At 35.7% G+C, this 21175-nt stretch overlaps 1 protein-coding gene across 4 annotated transcripts in view; it reads right to left on the bottom strand.

Annotated features, from left to right (window-relative positions):
* The window catches only part of DPP8 (dipeptidyl peptidase 8), a 73520-nt gene extending 52526 nt beyond the window's left edge, over positions 1–20994 (bottom strand). For 2 of the 4 annotated variants that reach the window (XR_012478034.1, XM_074234414.1), the window contains exons 1-4: positions 13666–14101; positions 10078–10347; positions 7753–7865; positions 2171–2344 (exon numbers count right to left, since the gene is read on the bottom strand). Coding sequence is in view for 3 of the 4 variants with exons in the window: in XM_074234414.1 (XP_074090515.1) it covers positions 2171–2344; positions 7753–7865; positions 10078–10336 (546 nt within the window). In the remaining variant the exon portion in view is untranslated. Of the gene's footprint in view, positions 1–2170; positions 2345–7752; positions 7866–10077; positions 10348–13665; positions 14102–14163; positions 14267–20886 lie in introns of those variants that run through there. The other 2 variants (XM_074234416.1, XM_074234415.1) reach the window with 2 other exon arrangements.
* Positions 20995–21175: the final 181 nt, after the last annotated feature.

Below are 21175 nucleotides of genomic sequence, written 5' to 3' on the forward strand. Positions count from 1 at the left end.
ATTTGGAGATGGAGTAGTAGTCAGAAGACAGAAATAAAGATGTGGAGAGGGTTCTATAAGCAGATTGAATGGACTTAAAAAAAGAGGGAAGGGATGGAGGTAGAAAAAAATGTCTAGAAATGTCAGTGAGGAGAAAAAAGCATGTGCTATTATCCCTTTTTCTTAGCCCTCTATTTCCAGAGAATGAAAATAAGAATGACTAACAATAGCACTTATATTGCTATGGATGTGGTCCTCTGGGAAAAAATACTGGACAAAAATTCCAGGAGAGGAGCTCACTGTAAAAAAAAGATTAGGAGTTATAAGGGGCACAATGAAATGGTTTAGGAGTTAGGGTTAATCAGAGTGAATTACTTGGGCAAGAGTAAGATCAAGAAAAGAGAATGAGAATTCAGAAGGTAGTATGAAATTAAAGTTTGTACTTAAGTGAGTTAAGACTAAACCAATACTAGGGAAACAATACGATGAAAAGTAGATTGGAGTAGTATAGTGGCAATATAGGAGATAGATATGCTTTAAAGGATTCCCACTCTATATCAATGGCACCATCATTCTTTTAGTCCTTCATGCTTTACAATTTTAGATTTATCTTTTTAATTATTTTTCCCAATTACATGTAAAAATAATTTTTGGCATTTGCTTAAAATTTTGAGTTCCAAATTCTCTCTTTCCCTTCCTCCTTCTTGAGAAGATACATTTGCAGTCATGCAAAACATATTTCCATATTAGTCAGGCCATGAAAGAAAATATAAACAAAAAAAATACAAACCAGAAAAATAACTAAAGTAAAAAAGTATTCTCCTGCATTCAGACTCCATCAATTCTTTCTTTAGAGATGGTCAGCATTTTTCATTAGCTTCATCTTTTGATCCTTCCCACTCTCCTTATTTCAAATCAGTAGCCATGCCCTGTCATTCTACCTCCACAATATCTTTCATATTCATTCCTTTTTTTCCATGCCTGGATTACTGCAATGGCCTACTAAACAGTCTCCACAATTTCAAGCCTCTTCCCAGTCTTTCTGGTACACAAGTCTGATTACGGCACCTCAGCTCTCAAAAAAACTTCCAGGGATTGAATGATATTTGGTAGATAATCAACAAGCATTTGTTAAGTGCCTACTATGTGCCAGTCACAATGGTGAGAATACAGAGACAAAGGCAATTAGCTACAGGCCTAAAGCTTGGAAGAGAGGTCAGTATTAGAGATATAAATTTTGGAATTATAGGTTATAGGTAATAGTTGAAACTATGAGAGGGAAAGAAATTGCCAGGGGGAGATTATATAGAAAAAGGAGGTCAAGAAAAGATCAGATATTATTCAAGAAAAAATGTCTAAAGATGGTTAAATAATCAGATTTTTAAAATGCTTCCTTTTTAATTTGACAATACATATATTTTATAATATAGAATTTTCATTTTTAAATATTGATATTATACATCTAAAAGGTAGATACTTTAGAGTAAAATATACTCTATATACTCTAAATATAACTATTTAGTTATGAAAAATTTAAAATTCAAATTCAAATCAGAGCAGCCTAACACCACACATGAATGTTACCTCTTTTCTTCATTTCCTCAGTTGTTAATGTCTTTCCCTTTTCAAATGAACTTGTATTTATTTATCTACATACATATGATTTACTTTGTATCCCTAGCACCTAACATGGCATCCTGCCTATTTTAGATGCTTAATGGAACTGGTCTCAAAGCTTTCTAACTACTCTTATATGCAATGATATACTAGTTAACTATTATTCTGTGTACATCTCTTATCCTTCCAGCAGATTGCATCTTTTATGTCTTATTTTTTGTATTTCCTGGAGTATCTAGAATAAGCATATTATACAGGATAGTTAACAATGTTTTTTTCAAAAGACACTTTATTTTTCCCAGGAAAGATTTCTTAAGCTAATCTATAAATTTGTAAGACAAAATTAAAAATATTCTTCCTCTTATTTTCACTTACACTTGAAGTAGTTAAATATCTGAATTTCTTGTTGACAAGACAAAAGGTCTTTAAAATTGTTATTTCATTGCATTCCAGAAAAAAATGATAAAAAAGGAACTGACAAGAAAATTAATTTTGAAAAATCCCTCAAAGTTAAAAACAATAACAATAACCACCTCAAAACCCAAAGCTTTAAAATAAGTACATCTAAACTTACAGTAAATCCATGTGGGCCTCCATCTTTTACATGGTAAATTCCACTACCAGCTTGGAACAAAAATGTTCCACTTTCCTGGTGATAATCATAAGAAGCAATTCCAATTGTACCAATGCGTTTTCTTTCTCTTAATAACTCTTCTTCTCGAGAATACATTCCATAGTCCAGGGTTGCCTGATGAAAAAAAAATTAGGAGTACTACCTACTTTCAAATTTTCTTCTTAATACTTCCATACATGTGGATCTCAAAAGTAAAGCTTTTTTAATACCTCCAAATTTTTTACTTGTGAGGAAAAATTCGGGTGCCCCTATATAACCTGAATATCTTGGAATTATCTTTACCAAGATCTCTCTTAAATGGATACACAGTAAAGGATATATCTCATTTGGCAATTATATCTGTGTAAAAGGAGCAAAAAGTGAAGCCCAAATACCTTAGTTGACATTCAGGTTCTTCCACAATTTAGTCCCAAACCACCTATACAAACCATATTACTTAGTCTTCCCTTAAATGTAATATTCTGCTCTACCAGATTAATTTTACTATCCCTATGTATAGCCTATTCCCTTCTATTACCAGGTCTTTTGTCTTCAACAACCAGAAATGCTCTTCTTCCTCCTCTCTAACCAAGTCCTATCTATCACAGGCTCAGTTCAAGTCTGTCCTGGTTTTATTTTTTATTTTTTGGATTGTACAGTGCTAGACTGTGAAGGAGGCCATTTAAAAAATTAATCAATTAATTAATCATTTAAATTATACACACACACACACACACACACACACACACACACATATATATAAAGACAGTTTTCAACGTTCATTTTTGTAAATTTTTCTTCCTCCCATCCTTCCCTCCTCTTCCCTAAGATAGCAAGTAATCTGTTATGTTATACATGCACAGTTATGTTATATATATTTCCATATTAGTCATGCTGTGAAGAAGAATCAAACAAAAGGAAAAACCACAAGAAAAAAACAAAAAACAAATTCAAAAACGTGAAAATAGTATGTTACGATCTATATTCAAACTCCCTATTTCTCTGGATGTGGATGACATTTCCCATCACAAGTCTTTTAAAACTGTCTTTGATCTCTGGAATTGCTGAAAAGAGCTAAATTTATTCTGTTCCACCAGATTAATCTTACTATTCTTATAGATATATAGATATCAAGATACATTGTTGCTGTTATTATGTACAATATTCTACTGGTTCTGCTCACTTCACTCAGCATTGGTTCATGTCTCCAGATTATTCTGAAATCTGCCTGATCATCATTTCTTAAAGAACAATATTCCATTACATTCATATACCACAAGTTGTTCAGCCATTCCCTATTTGATGACCATCTCCTCAATTTACAATTCTCTGCCACTTTAAAAAAGAGCTGCCAGGGCAGCTAGGTGACACAGTGGGCACCAGCCCTAGAATCAGGAGGACCTGAGTTCAAATATAGTCTCAGATACTTAATAATTACCTAGTTGTGTGACCTTGGGCAAGTCAATTTAACCCCCCCCTCCCAGGGTCTTCCAAAAACCAGAATTAAAAAATTTAAAAATTTAAAAAAAAAGAGTTGCTATGAATATTTTTGTACATATAGGTCTTTCCCTCTCTCTGATGATCTCTTTGGGATACAGAACTAGTAGTGATATTAGGATATGCACAGTTTTATTGCCTTTTTGGGCATAATGTCAAATTGGTCTCCAGAATGTTTGGATCAGTTGACAATTCCATCAATAGTACATTAGTGTACTAGTTCCCTCCAATATTGATCATTTCCTTTTTCTATCATATTAGCCAATCTGATAGGTGTGAGTTGATGCCTCAGAGTTGTTTTAATTTGCATTTCTTTGATTAATAGTGATTGAGAGCATTTTTTCATATAACTATAAATAACTTTAATTTTTTCATCTAAAAACTGCCTGTTCATATTCTTTGACCATTTATCAATTGGGTAATGATTTGTATTCTTATAAATAAGACTTTATCTATATATATATCGTAGAAATGAAGCTTTTGAAGGAAACACTGGCTGTAAAAATTATTTCCCAGCTTGCTGTTTTTCTTCTAATTTTGGTTGCATTGTCATTGTTAGTGCAAAACCTCTTCAATTTGATGTAATCAAAATTATCCATTTTGCCTTTCATAAAGTTCTCCATCTTGTTTGGTCTCTATAGAACTGTCAGATAAATGATTCCTTACTCTTCTAGTTGGCTTATAGTATCACCCTTCACATATAAATCAAGTATGTATTCCTACCTTATTATCTTGGTAAAGGGTGTGAAATATTGATCTATGCCTATTTTCCACTTTTCCCATCAGTTTTTGTCAAATAGTGAGTTCTTATCCTAGTTCTTATCCTTTATCAAACAGTAAATTATTATAGTTATTTACTACAGAGTCTTGTGAACCTAACCTATTCCATTGATTCACCATGCTATTTCTTAAGCAGATCCAAATAGTTTTGATAATTGTCACTTCATAATATAGCTTTGGATCTGGTATGGCTAAGTCATTTTTCTTAATTTTTTTCATTAATTCCCTTGATATTCTTGATCTTTTGTAGTCTATTCTTTTCCATGAAAGTTTCTCTGATCCCTGTAGCTCAAAGTTTTACCTTTATTACATGAACTAATTCCTGCAGCATTTGTTCTCTATATAATTTAGCACTAACCATAGTACATAGTGCAGATTTTTATACATATTCATATATTTTATTTTCTCTGTTCCAATGTAAGCTTCTTAAAGATTAAGTTTTATTTCTGTATCTCCCCTAGGGTATAGTATAGTATCTTGTATAAAGAAGTCACTCAAAAAATTACTAATGAGGATATACAAGGTTTTTATCTATAACCAGAAATATTTTGCTATATAAGTTCCTTAAAAGTACATGTATAAAATAAGATTACAATTTTTATTAAGGATTAATGCTAATTTTTAAATATACACATTTTCCCAGTAAATAGTTTATTTAATATTCACCATATGCTGGATACAGGGGCTTAATTGCTTAAAAAAAAACAACTGATATTGTCTTTAGGAAGAAGCTTAACAAAGTTCAATAAACCAGACCCTTTATGCCTTTACGCTTAAATCTTATCATTTGCTATCCAACCTCTTTGTCAATCAGCTGAGTGAGTAGTGAGCATGTAATCATTTGTTTGAAGTACAAACTTCTTGAATTTTCTTGATATTGAATTATCAACTCCTTGAATCCAGGAATTGCATCTTTTATCTTCTTTAAACTTCTATTGCTTGACAAATCTTTCTTATTTCTATCATTATTTGCTAATTTGTTATTTCTACTATTATATTACTTGGCAAATATTTCTATTATTATTTATTTATTTCTATTTAATGACTATTTGCTATTTCTATTATTTATTATTTCTATCAATTATTTATTATTTCTATTGTTCTATTGCTTGGCACATCTAATATTCTATTGCTTGGCAAAACTTTATTATTTCTATTTCTTTTATAATCTATGTTATTTTTATTTCTATTTTATAACATATTTACATTTCTAAATTTTCTATTCTTTGTCATTTCTATTGCTTACAAATCTTTATTGAACAGTTCATATTTACATACCTAAATCTATAACTGAATCTTTTAAAAAAGTTAATAATAACCTATACAATAAAACTATACCCAGAATATTTATAATTAATTATCTATTTCACTCCAACTTCTGTTTATTTTTTAAAATTCAGCAGTAATTTATTCAGCACCTACTATATGTAGGAGAGGCACTGTGTTAGGCCCCGGGTTTGCAAAGATGAAAAAAAAAAGTCTTTTGTCTTTAAGGAACTTATATGCTACTTGGAAGAAAACCACATATATACCAAATCAACTATATGCAGACACAAAGAAAAGTATGGTGGAGGCAAAGGAAATATCCACATTGTATTTAGGAAATTCAAACACATGGATTAACAATCATTTACTCACATTCACTGTCAACTACAGTGAAAGCAAAAGTTTGTTTAAAAATTAGGCTTAATAATAGAAGAACAAGGAGTCTAATTAAAATCAATTTTAAATGAGTTTTTTTTTAAAACATCACTATGCTTTAGCTAAATCTCAATAAATGTGCCTGACATATAATGACAGGTAGGTTCTTTCCTTATTTGTGTTATTTTTGCTTTCCCTTCTATTCATGTAACAACTTACTTTAAAAGGATAGAAGAAATAAGAACTTTTTTGCAAGGCAAATGGGGTTAAGTGGCTTACCCAAGGCCACATAGCTAGGTAATTATTAAGTGTCTGAGGCCGGATTTGAACTCAGGTACTCCTGACTCCAGGGCCAGTGCTTTATCCACTGCGACACCTAGCCACCACCCCTGCCAAACCCCACCCCCACCTAGCCGCCCCCAGAAACAAGAACTTTAGAGATGGTTGCAATGCTTAAAGACATACACATATTCAGTATATTATCCTTAGGACATTCTCAATTTTATGTGTAAATGCATAAAAATAATTGGGGAAAGAGTGTGTCCAGACCTGAAATTTGATTAGTATGGGAAACTCACAATGAGGAAATTTCCTGCTCTAATACAGATCAGCAACTTCTCCTGCAATTAAATTATTCTTTTGTGGTTTTTTAGTTGTTGTTTTTTTTTTTTTGCAAGGCAATGGGGTTAAATGGCTTGCTCAAGGCCACACAGCTAGGTAATTATTAAATGTCTGAGGCCGCATTTGAACTCGGGTACTCCTGACTCCTGGGCCGGTGCTCAATCCACTGTGCCACCTAGCCGCCCCCTGCAATTAAATTATTGAAGAGCTGCTGGGAGCACTGAGATATTTAGTAACTTGCTCAGAGCTTCATGACTAATATATATCAGAATCAGGACTTTGACCCTAGACTTTGAAGTAGCCACCAGTTTGTTATCTATTGCAATACACAGACTCCTTTCCCCTACTCCCTCTAAGAAAATCAATGCTTTCAATTTTGCATAAGTTTAAAGGCACACAATGCTAATTAGAAGCAAAAGTGGAATTAACATTAAGAATATCAACTGCTGGGAAGAAATACAGTTAGTTAATGAATTTTAAAAAATAGCATCTCTTCAAAGAGATTAAAAGCTTTGAAGCAATTGAAATAAATTATTGAGCACTATATGACTGAAAACTAGGGGGAAAATGCACTTAAAAAAGAAAAGTCACTTCATAATGTAAAATGCTTAATTAAAAAATTTGTACACAATTATATTTTTCAGGAATGAAAAGATCAACTACATGGACCTCTGAAAACTTAAAAACACTCATAATCTGTTGCTAACAAAGGAATTTTATAATTTCAATATTTAAATCAGAGATTCTTTACTTTTTTGTGTCATAGACACCTATGGTAGTCTAGTGAAGCCTATGGAATCCTCAGAATGCTTTTAAATGATGAATAAATTTTAAAATAAAATACAAAAGATTACAAAGGAAACCAAATGAGAAAACATATAATTAAATATTAGGGAAAAAAACTTCATGGAACCTAGGTAAAGAACCCCTGATCTAAAACAATTTATTCACTATATGTGAAGACATATAAACATCACATATCAAAGACACTTTGAAATTCCTACCTGAAAAAGATCTAAGAGTGGCTTCCAAGACAGCATTAAAACTGCTGCTTTGTTGATGGTTTTGGGAATTTCTGAATAAAACAGTGTATTTTCTCTGTTCTCACCAGACATGGCTAGAAGGGGAAAAAAAAAGTAAATTATCATTACTAAACACTTCTTCCTGCAAATAAAGAAACCATGAAAAAAAGACAATAATAAAGTTTCTTTTGTCCAAGGAAACATTCATTAAAAATGGCAGTCATCTATGATCCCTCACTAGCAATAGAATAGAAAATAATAGATTGATGGAAACATTTATGATGAATATAACTGATAAAAATTTGTCATCTAAATTTTCTAGGGAACTGCCAAAAATAGCCAAAGACATTCGGTTACCAAGATAAAAAAGTTCATACAGTAAAGACACGTTAGAAAAGAGGGAACTCAGGTCATTAATTGTCACTTGGAAAAATTTTTAACTGTAGGAATAATCCAAGAGTTTCATGTTAAAACAATGTTGAAGTACCATTTTGGGAACTAAATGTCTTTATTGTGGGAGATAAGGGAAAGAGGTAGTTATTGAAGCAGAAGAAGTTCTATGGGTATTAGAGAAAAATATGGCAACATACTATTTTGTTAAATTTAATATATACTTTAAAAACAAGTTATATATAATTGAGAATTATGGTTTCATATATAAACTTTTTCTTTGTATATGGAAATGTTCTTGTTTGATGTTTGTTGAATTTACAATAAACAAATTTTGAAAAAAAATGTGTTCAAATCTATTTCCTAATAGTTTTAACAATACATGTATTTATAAAAAGGTTCTTACTTCAATTAGTATTTTGGGGGATCTATTAAATTATTAGTCTTTTGAATATATGGTTTGGTTATATATATTTGGTTAAATGTCTGAGATCAATACTGTGTACCAGTCTCCCTCTGTCTCTCTCTGTCTCTGTCTCTCTCTGTCTCTTCTTCCATAGCATCATATTTTTATGAAAATCACTTTGTAATGTGCTTTCAATTCTGGAAGCTTAGGACTCCTTTATAGTCTTGCTTATTTTTGAAAATTCTTAATCTTTTTTTTGAATCTTTTTGCATTTTCTTTTCTTTTTGCATCCCATGGATTATTTGTTTGAAAACAAATGTTTGTATAATGTGCATATCTGTATAATATATATACACATATACAAATCTTACCTAGTCTTTCATAATTTAATTCTAAACCTGCTAAAAATTCAATTTTCCATTATGCATTCTGTACCAATCCATCAAAGTTTCAGAAAATTTGTTCTCCTGAACTCTTTTTTCTCAGTGAGCAAAGACTGAAGAGAGGGGCCAACTTTGAACATGGAGCTAGGCACTAATTCCAAGAATAATTAATTAGGTTATAGAATGATATAGAGAAATGATTACTGGAATAGGTCAAAGGACCTGACTCTGTTCCATGTTATATATGTGACCAGAGATGATTAACTTTTTCTACTGATTTCACTGTTTTGAGAACTCAAGTAGAGGACTTTCTTCTCCTATATCAATACAGAATGGTAACTATTCTGAAACTTATAGTTTGCAGAAAGTTGTGTGAGGAACTGAGAGATTAAGTGACTTGTCCAAAGCCATTAGAAAGGATCTGAATTTAGCTCTTCTTTACTTCTGGGCAAGCTCTCAAATAAGAGGTATAAAAAACAAAATTATGTATACAAAAGTCAAATCTAAGTGTGTTTCAAATGTTTATTTTTTTCTTTGTTCAACTGAAGGTGGTTTACATAAGTAAACATATGATATTAAATCTCTTAGTAAGACATATCAAGATAAAAATGTCACTAAATTTTCTTTAAAGAAAGGGTTGCTTTTAATTATCTATGTTCCCCTGAATAAGTATTTCATTGGAAAAACAGTTGAAAATGGAATAGTTAGATGGAGTAGATCTTAAATTTAAGGTATTCTCCTTGTGGATTTAGGGAAAAGAGACCAAGAGACAGTCTAGGAAAAGAAATATTAATAACAAAAAATAGGGAATAAAAACAAGCAAACAATTCTCCTTCAGAGAAATGCATACTCTCCTGGCACTGGGAAGAAGTAATTTCTGAGCATTTCAAATATTTTAAAACTACATGAAAGTTGTCATATGAAATGATTGTCCTTATCTATTTTTAATTTTAAGGTTAAATTTGAAGAAAATTTTGGGCTATGAGAAAAGAGGGAGGTAAGGGAACCCATTAAAGTTACAATTCTCAGCTAAAAAAAGTTTTTTTTTTCTTTTCAAAAGAATCATATGGTAGAAATATGGTCTAAAAGTTTCCATATCTGCATTAGAAATCCTAGAACTGAACTCACCAAGGTAATAAATCCTGTCTGAATGAGGCCCATCTGGATCATTCTTCTTTACAAACATAAAATCATGTGGTGCCTTAGCCATCATGTAGCCATGGTATTTCCTAGTATCTGCAAGTAGTTTCTTCAGCTGACTCCAGGAATATCTCTCAACATAAAATGGCTCCAATTTAGGCTGTTCTTGTGATTCAACATTCTCTTCACACTCTGCAGTTTCAAAGATTTCAACACCCAGCTGTTCAGTTTCCATTGCTGCTGCCATGTTGCATTTTCCTGGAAAAGTGAACCACAAGTAGCAGTTTATGAGGTTTTCCTTCTGTTGTATTAGTCAAAATGAGAATGTAACAAGATTGAAAGAGAATCAGTCAAAAAAAAAGATACAACTTTCAACATAGCTTATTTGAATAAAAAGATCAATAGATTCCCCTCCTCTCTTCACTTTAAAAATCAGATTTATTATTTATTTTAAAAATCGAAGTAAAGTCTGTTCTATACATTCAATAGAGATTCCCATGGGAACTTTCTATAAGAGCTTTCCTGATATGCTTTGCCAAAATTCTAACTCCTCTGCCACACTGGAAGAAAGTGGGCCATATGCCCATTGGCTGCTAATCTTCATCCCAGAGCTGGCTTCAAATTAGTGGTAGAGCTGGATGTACAAAGGTTGTTAAATGCCTGGGCATTAAAAGGGGAGATCTGGATATATCTGGCAAATGGAGATTGCTAGAATTGAGTCAAATTACCCTCAACTGAACCAGAAGAAAAAGCTGTTACTTACTTGAAATTTTTTTTTTTATCTCAGGCTCCTCAAGTGTTTTGCTAAGTTTTATTTAATACTGATAATTTGCCATAAAACAAATATCATATAACATTATTTCAATTTTTTTATATTTTCAGAAGAAACTGATGACAAAAACTGGCTAGTTCACAATTTACTTGTAGAATTCTGCCTCTCATTTAGCATTTAGGCTGCGGTAAAAGGGAATAAAGCAATTGAAGTTTTTAATGTTTTATGGGAACTTCTCTAAAGACAACATAAACTGTATAAGCTATGCTCATCATCAAATTAGAAGGAAACATACATGGCACTTAATATTTTGTGACAAAAAATTCATTATTAAAAATATGAAGGGCAATTTTTCCTATTTGAAAATGAACTTCATATTACAGCATACTTATTTAAAGAAAACTGCAAATTTTCTCTACTTCTTTCACAAATGAAGATTACTGATTCAATACTTAATCCTAAATTAAATTTGCAAAATAACAGAAAAACAATTAATACTCACTGATAATATAAATTTGTCATAAAAGTATATTGCTTTTGCAAAAAAAGGAACTATAGCAACTCAACATAAAAAGCTATATTATTACTGTCACTTAATTGGCATTTGGGGTTTTTAATCTATAAATGTAAACCTGATACCACATAATTATCTGGAGTGCAAACAACAAATGAATTTAGGCTCAAAGTGATTAATTTTGCAATTATAAGCTTATTAGTGAAAAACAATTGCCACAAAATGTGATTTATGAAGTATAGTATATGTTTAGCTTTAAAGCCAGTCCTCATTAACATAAATGTTTCTCTAAGACACTGTTTTTCTACATGTTAAATTACATGTTAAAAAAATAACATGATACTTCAATGAATGGCAAGAGAAATCAGAAAAACCTGTATTAGATATGCATCTCTAGAATATACAACTAAGTAAGCACTGACTTCTAGATCACTGATTAAAATCCAAACCAACTCAGCAGGGAATTCAAGTCATTTAATTCAATTAATATTTACTGAGAAATACACAGTAGTGTATTACTGTAGTGGCTTACTGATCTAATAGGAGTGGTCTACTTTCTGTGAATTGTGATAGTAATTTCAGTTCAGTTTTAAATGGAATAGGACATAAGAAAGAACTCACCCCTCAAAATTTTTCTTCCTAGTTTTAGCTAAAGTCAAAGATCAAAGCTAACAATGTGGAAATTCATTCTTAAAGCAGTGATTATGAAAAATAGGAATAAGGTACAATGCCACAGTAAAGTAAAAATAATTGCACTATCTCCAGCATGGGTACCAGACTGATGATTCCAGGAGTAGGGAACTCATAGATGAGTAAATTTCTTCTACTATTACAGATCAGCCCCTTCCCTCCAACTTGAGTAGCCTAAAGTATTGAGAGTGCTTGACCAGGTCACACTCAGATATGTCAAGAGATTTACTTGGAACTCAAGTTTTCCTGGTTTCCCAGGCAGTTCTCAAACATGTTACCTCTCTTGTGGAGTAATAACTCACATTTATATAGAGCCTTAAAGTTTACAAAGGTCTTTATTTCCTCTTATCTCCAGAAGGCAAGAAAACTGAGACTGAGGTTAATTAATTGACTTGTACATTGCCAAACAGTAAATTCTTTGTGGAGAGAACTGCAACTGCAGTGGTTGTCCCTACCATTTTGGATATTATCAGCTTTTCTCCGCCAACTTCTTCTTAATAGTTATTCTGCCCAAAGGAAATTATCAAGCCCTCTTATCGTGTATTTAAAATAACTTCTCTAATATGCTTCCATTATTTCCTAGACTGACTTTAGATCAACAACATTTTTTTTAATATAATACAACAACTGATGAAGCTACTCATACTGCCACTGCCCACTTTATCACTTGAGGACTTTTCCAGATATCTAATTTTACTCTATCTTCACATTCAAAAAGATCCCTTTCAAGAGATGTTACAGCACACAGAGATTTCTCCTGATTCTGTTCACCAGGTTGTTTCCTTCTTTCCCATATTAGTGCTGGTCACTGAAAACAGGTAGTTAAAATCATGTAAATGTATTCACTATGTTTTTCTTTAAAAGCCCAGAAGTAAGGGGCGGCTAGGTGGTGCAGTGGATAGAGCACTGGCCCTGGAGTCAGGAGGACCTGAGTTCAAATCCGACCTCGGACACTTAATAATCACCTAGCTGTGTAGCCTTGGGCAAGCCGCTGAACCCCATTTGCCTAGCAAAAACAAAATAAAAATAGTCATAAGGCTTCCCACCTTCAATTGTCCTACTTCAAAAGTCCAGAGGTATGAAGGTTCCTTATGCAAATCACTCCTCTTTTTTCTTGGTGTTATTCCTAGAATTTTTATCTACTCTCTATCTGTAGTTGATCCTTTTCTTAGTAAATAAAATGCCTATTTCCCAATCTAGTTAAGTGGTATTCTAGTTATATAAAGGCAATGTGCTTTAATTTGTATATTGCAATTTCAAAATACTTTTATTGCTGTTTAAGAAAACCTTTAGAAAAAATATACAAATAGAAGACAGCATCATTGTTCGTTGATATACTACTGTCTAATGAAAAAAGACTACCTTTAAGACAATGTTATTTCTCTGTGACTTCATTTCCTTGTTTTTTTTATGGTAATGAAATCAGTTCAATTAATTAGAAACGGGACTAGGTTCATCAGGCTAATCAATAAAAAAAAAAAAAGTCCTCCTTTGGGGCTAGGGCTGAAGAAAGAAGCACCAGAAAATTAGCAGGGAAAATGGGTTAAGATCAACGGAAGGTACAGAGTGTGCTACAATTTAGGGACTCCGGATTTCTAACCTCATTTCAAGTGACTTGTTTTCGTAAAAGTAATTTGTTAGGGTGGTTGAAGCTTCGGGGGTGCGGAGAGAAGTGGACGTAAGGAGCACCGGCAGGTCGGCTATCGGAGGGAGCAAGAGATGGAGGATTAAGGACAAGAGACCCTGGGGCTGGCCAAGCTGGGAAAACGCCGCGGGCGTCCGAGCACGAGGATGTCGGGCGGGTCTCTCGGTCGCCTCGGCTCCTTCGGTCACAAACTGGCACGTTTAAAGGGGCAACAAGCGGAGGCCCCGCGGCGGGAGGCAGGCCCCGGAGGCCCGGGGCGGCAGGAGGGAGGCCTCGCGGCGGCCGCTCTCATTGGGCGCGAGGTGCGCCGGGAAGGGGCCAGCTGGGCAGAGCGGTGCCCGGGGTGGGGGAGGGGGCCGGGCGTTAACGCGGCGCGACTGTTAGCGCGGAGGGTCGGGAGCCGGGCGCAGGCCGGGGCCCGCGGGGAGGGGGAGGCTGGGGCGGATACTGCACCTTCCCCTCAGCCCCGACGCGCCCTACGGACGGGGCCGCCGCCGCTGCATGCCGCGCCCCGCCCTCCCCCGACTGCGGTCCCGGCCGCGGCGACGGTCCCGGCCCCGGCCCCGGCGGCTCCTCGGCGGCGGGCGGCCCTGGCGAACGAGGCTCCGGCGGCGGCGGCGGCGGCGGCGGCGGCGGCGGCGGCGGCTCCCGCACTTCCGGTTCCGAGCGGACCCGCAGCCGCCGGGCCAAGAGGGGCACCGGCGCCCGGCCCGGCGCGGTCCGGAGCGGCAGCGCCCCCGGGCGGCGGGAGGGGGCAGCCCGAGGCGCCGGGAGGAATCGGCCCGTCCGCCAGCCGGGGCTCTTGTTGCTTTTTTTTTTATTTTTAAAGAAATAACCCAAAACAAAACAAAACAAAACAAATTAGGGGGCGGCTAGGTGGCGCCGTGGATAGAGCACCGGCCCTGGAGGCAGGAGGACCTGAGCCCAAATCCGACCTCAGACACTTAATAATCACCTAGCTGCGTGGCCTTGGGCAAGCCACTTAACCCCCGTTGCCTTGCAAAAACCTACAAAAAAACAAAACAAAAAAGAAATAACCCAACGTGAAAATACAGGGACAAAAATAAAACAACCCCTGCCCTTAAGGAACCTCTGTCCTAGCAGAAAGTGGGGAAAAGTGGAAAATAGGGAAAGACCAAAAAGTAAGGAGGGAGAGAAAATACATGCTCGTCATGTGGAAAATGAAATGGAATAATGGGAGATGTTCGCCTGTAGTTCAAACAGACAAAAAAAATATAGAACCTCTGAGCTGTCCCGTGTTGGGCAGAATTTATGGTAACATTAATCACGGGTCCTCCTGTGTTTCCCTTCCTTGGTATATGATTATTCATTTTGAGATTGGAGTCCTGTCAAATTTTTGCTCTCCTGAAAACTAAAGCTATCATTCTGGTCCTCTACACAGCTTGTTGATTTTTCTTTAGAAATTTGAATATACTTGATCTCATGAGTCTTAATATAGTTCTCTTTTCACTATTATGATGTCTGTCTAACTTCCAACCCCATGTGGACCACTTAATTTTACATTATTTATAGTTTTAGACTAATCTATTTACCTCTAGAAACTCCCTCGAATAGCCATGCCTTTGTCACATGGGAAACTTTATAAAAGTATGGCTGTACTGGTGAAAATCAATTCCTAACTAGAGAAAGAGTGAAACTTTGGGTAATAAATAACCAACAGTCGGGGAATGACTAAGTTGACTGGTAAGAAAGTGAAACAATGTATTGCCATTGTAACAATATCTTTGTGGACAATATCAAAGTTATTACAAAGTAATGCAATAAAAAATAAGACTTTAGAATTTAGATACATAGATTGCAACTATGTAAAATGAATGGCTACATAAGGAGAGGAAAAAAGTTCTTGTCAAACACTGATTTCTTTTTTTTAGTTTTTGCAAGGTAATGGGGTTAAGTGACTTAGCCAAGGCCACACAGCTAGGTAATTATTACGTGTATGAGGCAGGATTTGAACTCAGGTACTCCTGACTCCAAGGCGGGTTCTCTATCCACTGCACCACCTAGCTGCCCCAAACATTGATTTCATTCTTAGAAACTTGAACTTGTCTCTATCTTTTCAACTATCACCTTATTTCTCATTCCTTTCCAATCCACACTCTTCAAATAAAGTAATGTACACTGTTTCCTCTTTTTCATCTGCCACTATTCATTCAGCCCCTTTGCAGTCTGATTACCATTACCCCTCCCCCCAGAATGAAACTACTATCTACAAGGTCACCAACGATCTCTTTATTGCTAATCCTTTTTTCAGTTCTTGATCTCTTGGCAGTGTTTGATGCCACTAACCATCCACCTGTTCTGTCTCCTCTCTTCTCCATGGGTGCTTCTGAACTCTCTTCCTACTTTTATCTGACAGATCCTTCTTAGACTTCTTTATAGAGTCATTATCATGAGTCTCCCATATCCTCCCTCATTTATGGGTATACACCAGGGCTCTTTCCTCTTTTTAATGATTTCTTTCTCTTTGTAAGCTCATTAGCTCTTGTAAATCCAGCTATCATCTTTATGCAGACGACACCAAATTGGAGTTGCAGTCCTACATCTTATATTCATGCAAACAACTATATATAAACAAAATATGATGAGAGTAGATGGAAGGTGGTAATCTTAGAAGGAAGATACTTACGAAGGCTTGAGAAAGATTTCCTGCAGAAGATTAGATTTTAGCTGCTACTAAAGGGCAATTAAGGAAAAAATGAGGCATGGCAAAAAGTGTTATGGGTTAGAATGATCTAAAATAATCCAGAAAGGCAAGCCACAAAAATGGTGCCTTTGATTTACATCTTGATATGACTAGGTTTTCATGAAACCCTCAGTCCTACTTGCTTCTGTTTAGTACTTCCAATTTCATCTGCCTAATTTTCTATATCTTATATATAATATTCTTGTATTCCTAACTTTTCCTTTCTGCATTCATCAAACTATCCATTCAATATTTTTTTAACATTCCAACCATTTCTGGTGAAAAACATTGTCCTTGACCATAAGAAACTTAAGATTTTGTTGGGATATTTGCTGCCCATATGGTTGTACTAGAGAGAGCAGGATGATCACAGAATGTAACCTTAGCCGCCTTCAGTCCTACAGAAAATCATGTTTGTGTTCTGTGTTCTGTAATCAAACTCCTATGATTGAGAGAAACTTAATGTAATTATGTTTTTGTAGAGGAAAATGATTGTACTTACACCAGCAGTGTGTGTGTGTATATTTGTCTCTGTGTGTGTGTGTGTGTGTGTGTGTGTGTGTGTGTGTGTTTTCCTGCAATTGGGATGGATTTGCTCTAAGCAATCCACACTTACATTTCCAGTATCCCATGTAACAAATAGTATATTAATCTTTTTGGCCTTGCCCTCCTTTTTGACTTGTACTCATTCAACATCAATAGGGTCATCATCAGATTTCAGCAGTAAATGGCACACAGTTAAAGTCTTAGTTTTCTAGTAAAACCTTTCACCAGGGATCCCTCTAACTCTTTTTTAAATGTCCTACCCTTCAACTTGGTTGATATCTACATACTGTATACATAAAACATTTACATATTTATATAATATATAAACATAACCACTTGTATATGTGTAATATATGAGGATATAATATGTACACATATATTAATACCCATGTATATATATATGTGTGTGTGTGTATGATACATGAGTGTATACATACATAATTTAAAATCCATACAATGGGAAAGAATTGTTTCATTTTTTTATTTTGAATTGACTGATATTAGTAAGCAATTAATAAATGCTTGTTGTTGATAAATATAGATGCACACATGATAGGTATAATAACTATAGAGCTGGAAGGCAAGACCTTGCAAAAAATGTCAGAGGCAGTAAGTTATTTAGTAAGGGAAAGAAATTTTGAACTGTTTTTCCCAAAGAAAAGTCAGCTCCTAGAAGCTTAGTCTAATTTATCTGATTCAACTTTGGTTATTTTCATAGAATCATAAGTCTAGAGTTGGAAGGTACCTTAGAGATTCCTTGATTTTATGATAAGAAAATTGGTTAGAAAGGTTAAGTACCATAATAACATCATACAGGTAGATTATCAAACATTAAGTTGTTAGCTGAGTGCCAGGCATTGAGAAAACAAAAAGAAATTGGGGAAGGGTAAAAAATCCAAACCCAAAACAAATTAGTGCTGTTTGTCCTCAAGGAGCTTACAGTCTAATGGAGAAGCAATAACAAGGTAGGTTCAAATAAGACATATATAGATTAGATGGGCAGTAGTTTGACAGGGGAAAGCAAAGAAACCCGAGCAACTTTTCTGCAAAAAGAAGGCTTTGAATGGAATCTTGAGGAAGTTGAAGAAACCAGGAGATTCAGGTGAACTTTGTACCCCACCCCCTATAATCTAAATATTTATTAAATATAAATCATATCAAAGGCTCTGTCAGATAAAAGTAGGGAGAGAGCTCAGAAGTACTCATGGAGGAGAGGAGATAGAACTGTGTTTATAATCATACAATTTTAATTTTTTTAATTTTTTCAATTACATGTAATGTTAATTTTCAACAATTTTTTTTACATTTTTCTCCCTTCCTCCTTCTCTTCTCTCTCTCCCTGACAGAAAGCAATGAAATTTAGGCTCTTCACCTGTAACCAGGATGAACATAGATCCATATTAATCACATTGTGAAAGAAGAATCATGTCCAAACAAGAAAAAAATAGACTAAAACAACATCATTCATAAGATTTTAAAAATAATTGAAGATAGTAAATATTAGTCTGCATTTAAACTCCACAGTTCCTTCTCTGGATATGGATGGTGTTCTCCATCACAAGTCTTTTAATATCATCTTTGATTATTCTGCTGCTGAAATGAACAAGTCTATCATAATTGAACCATCACCCTATATCACTGTTAGTGTGTGTGATGTTCTAGTTCATGCAAGTCTTTCTCAAGTCCCATCCCTCATAATTTCTTATGGAACAATAGTGTTCCATCAGTTAGTAGATTTTTGATAGGTAAAATTTCAATAACAAACCTTTCTTACTCCAAGTCTAACATTTGATGCTATCCTTGGTAGAAATATCAAGGTGGGGTGAGGGTATATGTGTAGTGATGTCTTTGATAGTGACAAAGAAGTTAGGGAGGAGCATATTTTCAAGAGGAAGAAAATAATGGGCTCTATTTTGAACTTGTTGAATTTTGTTGTCTTTTTTTTTTTTTGAAAGGCAATAGTCTTGCCCAAGGTCACAGAGTCAGGTTATTATTAAATGTCTGAGGCAGAATTTGAACTCAAGTCCTCCTGACTCCAGGGTCAGTGCTCTATCCACTGCTTACCTAACTGCTCCTGAACTTGTTGAATTTGAGATTCCTATAGGGAATCAATTTCAATATGTCAAGAAGTAGTGAGATTTGTGTAACTTTAGCTCAGGAGAGAGATGAAGTTGTAAATATATAGATTGTATCAATTTAATAGAGACAATAATTGGAGCTGACGAGGCTACCAAGTGATACAGTATAGAGAAAAATGAAAGAACCCAAGACAGAGAGCCTTGGGAGATGGTGACCTTTAATGAGCATGATACAGATGAACCAGCAAAGGAGACTGGGAGAATAGCTGGAATGATAGGAAGAGACCCAGAGGAGAACAATGTTGCAAAAACCCAAAGAGAAGAGTATTTAGAATGAGAAAATAGTCAATGGTGAAAAATACTGCTGAGAAATTAAAAAAAAATAATAATCTGGATTGCCTAAAGCCTTTGTATCTGGCACTTAAGAGATGATTAGCAAATTTGAATAGGGTCATTTCAGTTGAATAATGAAGTCAAAAGCCAGATTGTGAAAAGTTTAGAAAACAGGAAGAGGAGAGTAGGAAGGAACCCTAAATGTGAATGACTTTCTGGAGAAATTTAGCTGAGAAAGGGAGGAAACATAGGATGATAGTTAGCTGGGACTGTAGTTCAAGTGAAGAAGGAACTTAATTTAGTCCCCTGGGCTATATTATAACTTGCAAATGCCATGGTATTTTGCATGTGTCCAATGTCATTTTCGTTTTTTTAAAGGATGAAGGTCACATTTGTCCTGAAGCACTCAGTTGGTAGGGAGATACTAAAGATTAGAAATGGTTTGATAGAGAGGACAATCTTCTGAAGAAAATGAGAAGGGAATGCTGAAGAAAGGTAGCAATAGCAATAGGAATCTTCTAGATCTGATTCCAAGATTTCTTAATCAAGATACAAGAGCTTTTTTTTAGGTTTTTTTTTGCAAGGCAAACGGGGTTGAGTGGCTTGCCCAAGGCCACACAGCTAGGCAATTATTAAGTGTCTGAGACTGCATTTGAACCCAGGTACTCCTGACTCCAGGGCCGGTGCTTTATCCACTACGCCATCGAGCTGCCCCAAGAGCTTTTATTATGGTACAATATGTACCACACTATCTCTAATCTTGGCTATTACTTCAGCACTATGTTGATATGTACAGCCTGTTATTTTGTCAATATTCTGTCTCTGCCATTAGATCTTCCTGTCTGTTGTAAGGTCTATACTATATTAAATAGTATAATGTGTGACAACCCTGAGAGGCAGGTGCTAGCATTATACCTTTTTGCAGTTGAGGAAGCTAAGGCTTTGAGAAATTAAGTAATTTGGTCATAATCCCACATCAAGTGTTCGGCTCTATTGGGATTTGAATGAGGGTCTCATGACCATCAATGTAGTATCCTTTCTACAGCAAACAGAAAGCCTGGTTGGAGGAGTTATCTGTTCCATCAGTTAACTATTCAAAGACCTGAAAATCTTCCCAGACATAGAAATGAAAATGATCCTTACCCAAGTCATTCTTAGGAAAACTTCCAGTCTAATAAAATCACTCTACATTTTTGTTCTATTGATTCTGGTTAAGATGAACATTAAGGCATGACTTATGACTTATAGGGTGAGGATAGTAGGTTTAACAAATGGAATTCAATTCAACAAGCATTTTTAAAAAGAATGGCATTGTGTTGTGGTCTGAGAATATCATAAAACTGCCCTCTTGGAGCCTAAACTGTAATGGGAGAGAAAATCTGAAGAGGGTGTACGGTGTAGACTGAAGGGAGTGACAAGGATTATGTCTGCTGGGTAGCCGGGTCAAGTTCTATCTTCTCTCAGGTTTAAGTGAGCTGGGTTGGTTTGGCTTGGTTTTTTAAAAGGCCCACCTACCTCACTCCCTGGCAGGCGGCTTCTGGCAGCCCGCAAAGAGGGCATTTCTAACAGGGTTAATTGGCACCGATCGTCCCCCACGGGCACCTCCTCCGCTCCCTCATCTGCTCCCGGCCACCCAAGGCCCGCGGGGAGAAGCCTGCCGGCTCGGCCGGTCTCCACGCCGCGGGCAGCGCGCCCCTCTCCCCCACCACCCTCTCCCTTCGTTGCGGTGCGCAGGCGCAGCGCCCCGGGCGAAGGGGGCGGGCCCGAGGCTCCGGGCCCCGGTGCGGCGGCGCGCGCACCCCGA

The sequence above is a fragment of the Macrotis lagotis genome, chromosome 4 (assembly GCF_037893015.1).
Source record: "Macrotis lagotis isolate mMagLag1 chromosome 4, bilby.v1.9.chrom.fasta, whole genome shotgun sequence".
In the NCBI taxonomy this organism is placed as follows: domain Eukaryota; kingdom Metazoa; phylum Chordata; class Mammalia; order Peramelemorphia; family Peramelidae; genus Macrotis; species Macrotis lagotis.